This window comes from Dipteris shenzhenensis, chromosome 29 (assembly GCF_047967505.1).
Source record: "Dipteris shenzhenensis isolate YYH24624 ecotype China chromosome 29, Dip_SZ_1.0, whole genome shotgun sequence".
Lineage (NCBI taxonomy): Eukaryota > Viridiplantae > Streptophyta > Polypodiopsida > Gleicheniales > Dipteridaceae > Dipteris > Dipteris shenzhenensis.
In genome coordinates, this window is record NC_141624.1 from 23002700 (window position 1) to 23004728 (window position 2029).

Sequence of the window (2029 nt, forward strand, 5' to 3'; positions counted from 1 at the left end):
AAGTTTTGGTACTAGATTCTGAAGCAAACCGTTCGAAACCTCCGTCGACACTTCCATATTTTATTTCCGGATACCATTATACATAAAGCCCGCGCGTAAGTACACAAGGAAAAGTCTCTACCACAAGTGCTTATTGTATTTAACGTTGCAACACGCGTGGCTAAATAGCGTACGCACATTAACATGGAGGTCCCTTGAATCATCTTGAGTGATCAACCTGTTCTCATCGCATAAGTGTGGACTAAGCGGGAAGTCCTTGGAGTGTGCTACTGGTACATGTTGGATCAGGTGAAAGACGACAATATGACCTTAAAATCAATTAATAGCCAGGAATCGTGCAGATGCAACAAAGCACCCGCCAATTAATTTTAGTACGAAGAGTGTGACTGAGAACGTTGTCCCGCGGATTGCGCTACCACAGGTAAAGCTTGCAGCGACAGCCCATGAGCTATGGACGGATGAACAGCGCTACCTTGAAGAAGGGAGTTCTGGGAACTCGAAGGTGAGACGCCATAGAGCGAAGCTCTGGGAACGCCAGTATTATTTGCCGAATGAGGACCTACTAAAGCTGCAACGTGGGAGCCAAGGCCGTGGATTCCATACGAAGCAAGGGCTGGAGGGATGGAGGCATGGCCGAGGAGGCCGTGGGAATCACTGTGAGAGAGAGAGGCAGCAAGGGAAGAATCGAAGGAAGGGTTGAGGAAGGCGGAAAGGGCGAGGTGGCGAATGGGGGAGCTCATGCCTGCAAGGTTGGCAAGCTGGGAGGCGTCGGTGGGGTGGAATCCTTGAGAAGCAGCAGCAAAAGAGCGAGTGAGGTGATGCTGCATGCCGTGATCGAGATTGGGGAGACGGGAGAGGCTAGATAGACTATAGGAAAGGTTGGAGGAGCGAGCTAATTGCTCATGATGGAGGTGAAGCTGCTGCTGCTGAGCGATGGCTATGGCTAGGTGATCGTCCTGCGAGGAAGAGGAACCTGGCTTGGAAGTAGTAGAGTAAGCTCCTGGCTGCAGCTGCTTGTGCTTGGGAGGTTTAGCGAGCTTGAAGTGGAGCTGATGGCCATCGACGTCCTTTCGGGGATGCTCCAAGCAGCGGTGGGCAGAGGCAGAAGACTTGAAGATGAAGAGGGCGAAGCCACGGGATTTACCAGTTTGTTTGTCGAAGCCGAGGGGGCCTTCCTCGACATCGCCATACTGGGAGACGATAGAGAGGAGAGTTTCTGAATGCATATCAGAGGGGACGTTACCTACGTAGATTTTGCGACCTGCAACACTCTCGTCTGAACTGTTGAATTGCTGATAAGCATTTGAATTGTTGAACTGCTGATAAGCACCACCACCTCCATTAGGGCCTGCTGCTGCCAATTGACACACCGTCATCCTCCCCTCCACCACCTTGCTCGCCTCCTTCAACGCCCTGTACGCTCCATCCATGTGCCTGTACGTCACAAACCCATACCCTTTGCTCTTCCCGCTTCCCTTGTCCGTGATTACCACTGCCTCTTCTAGCTCCCCGAACTCCGCAAACACGCTCCTCACCGCCTCGCTGCTCGTCTCCCAGCCTAGCCCCCTCACAAACAGCTTCCGCCGCGCTGGGTCCTTGTCCGCCACCTTCCTCACGTCGCCCAGGACGTCCTCGTGCCGCAGCGCGGCCCGCTGGACGATCTCCAGGAGCTGCTCCTTCGAGAAAGGGTCGACGAGGTAAAGGACGTCCTCGGCCGTGAGGACATGCGTATCGGAGGAGCCGTTCTCGTCGAGCTTACGCTTCTTGAGGTCCATGGCGATGGAGGCGGCTGGTGGGCTAGAATGGAGCAGCTGTGGAGACGGAGGTGGCTGGCTCGGCTGAACAGGGAGGGTATAGAGATATTGGAAAAGGCTTATGGAGCGAGATGAGGAGTTGCTTTGCAGAGAACGGAGACGAGCTTCTCTGCACAAATGGGGCTGCGCGTGAGCCAAATATTTGCACACAAGGAAGGTAGAAGAAAGGATTTGACCAAGAAAATGAAGAATCAAGAACTTCGCCAAGAAGTACG

General features: G+C 53.5%; 1 protein-coding gene across 1 annotated transcript; it reads right to left on the minus strand.

Annotated features, from left to right (window-relative positions):
- Positions 1–368: 368 nt before the first annotated feature.
- Positions 369–1775, minus strand: LOC147882598 (UBP1-associated protein 2A-like). The gene has a single exon (XM_087400455.1). It carries the CDS (start codon positions 1773–1775, stop codon positions 369–371), a length of 1407 nt encoding a protein of 468 aa, XP_087256581.1.
- Between the last annotated feature and the right edge of the window lie 254 nt (positions 1776–2029).

Coding starts and splice junctions, on each gene's coding strand:
- LOC147882598 (XM_087400455.1), bottom strand. CDS start 1,775: ATGGACCTCAAGAAGCGTAAGCTCGACGAGAACGGCTCCTCCGATACG.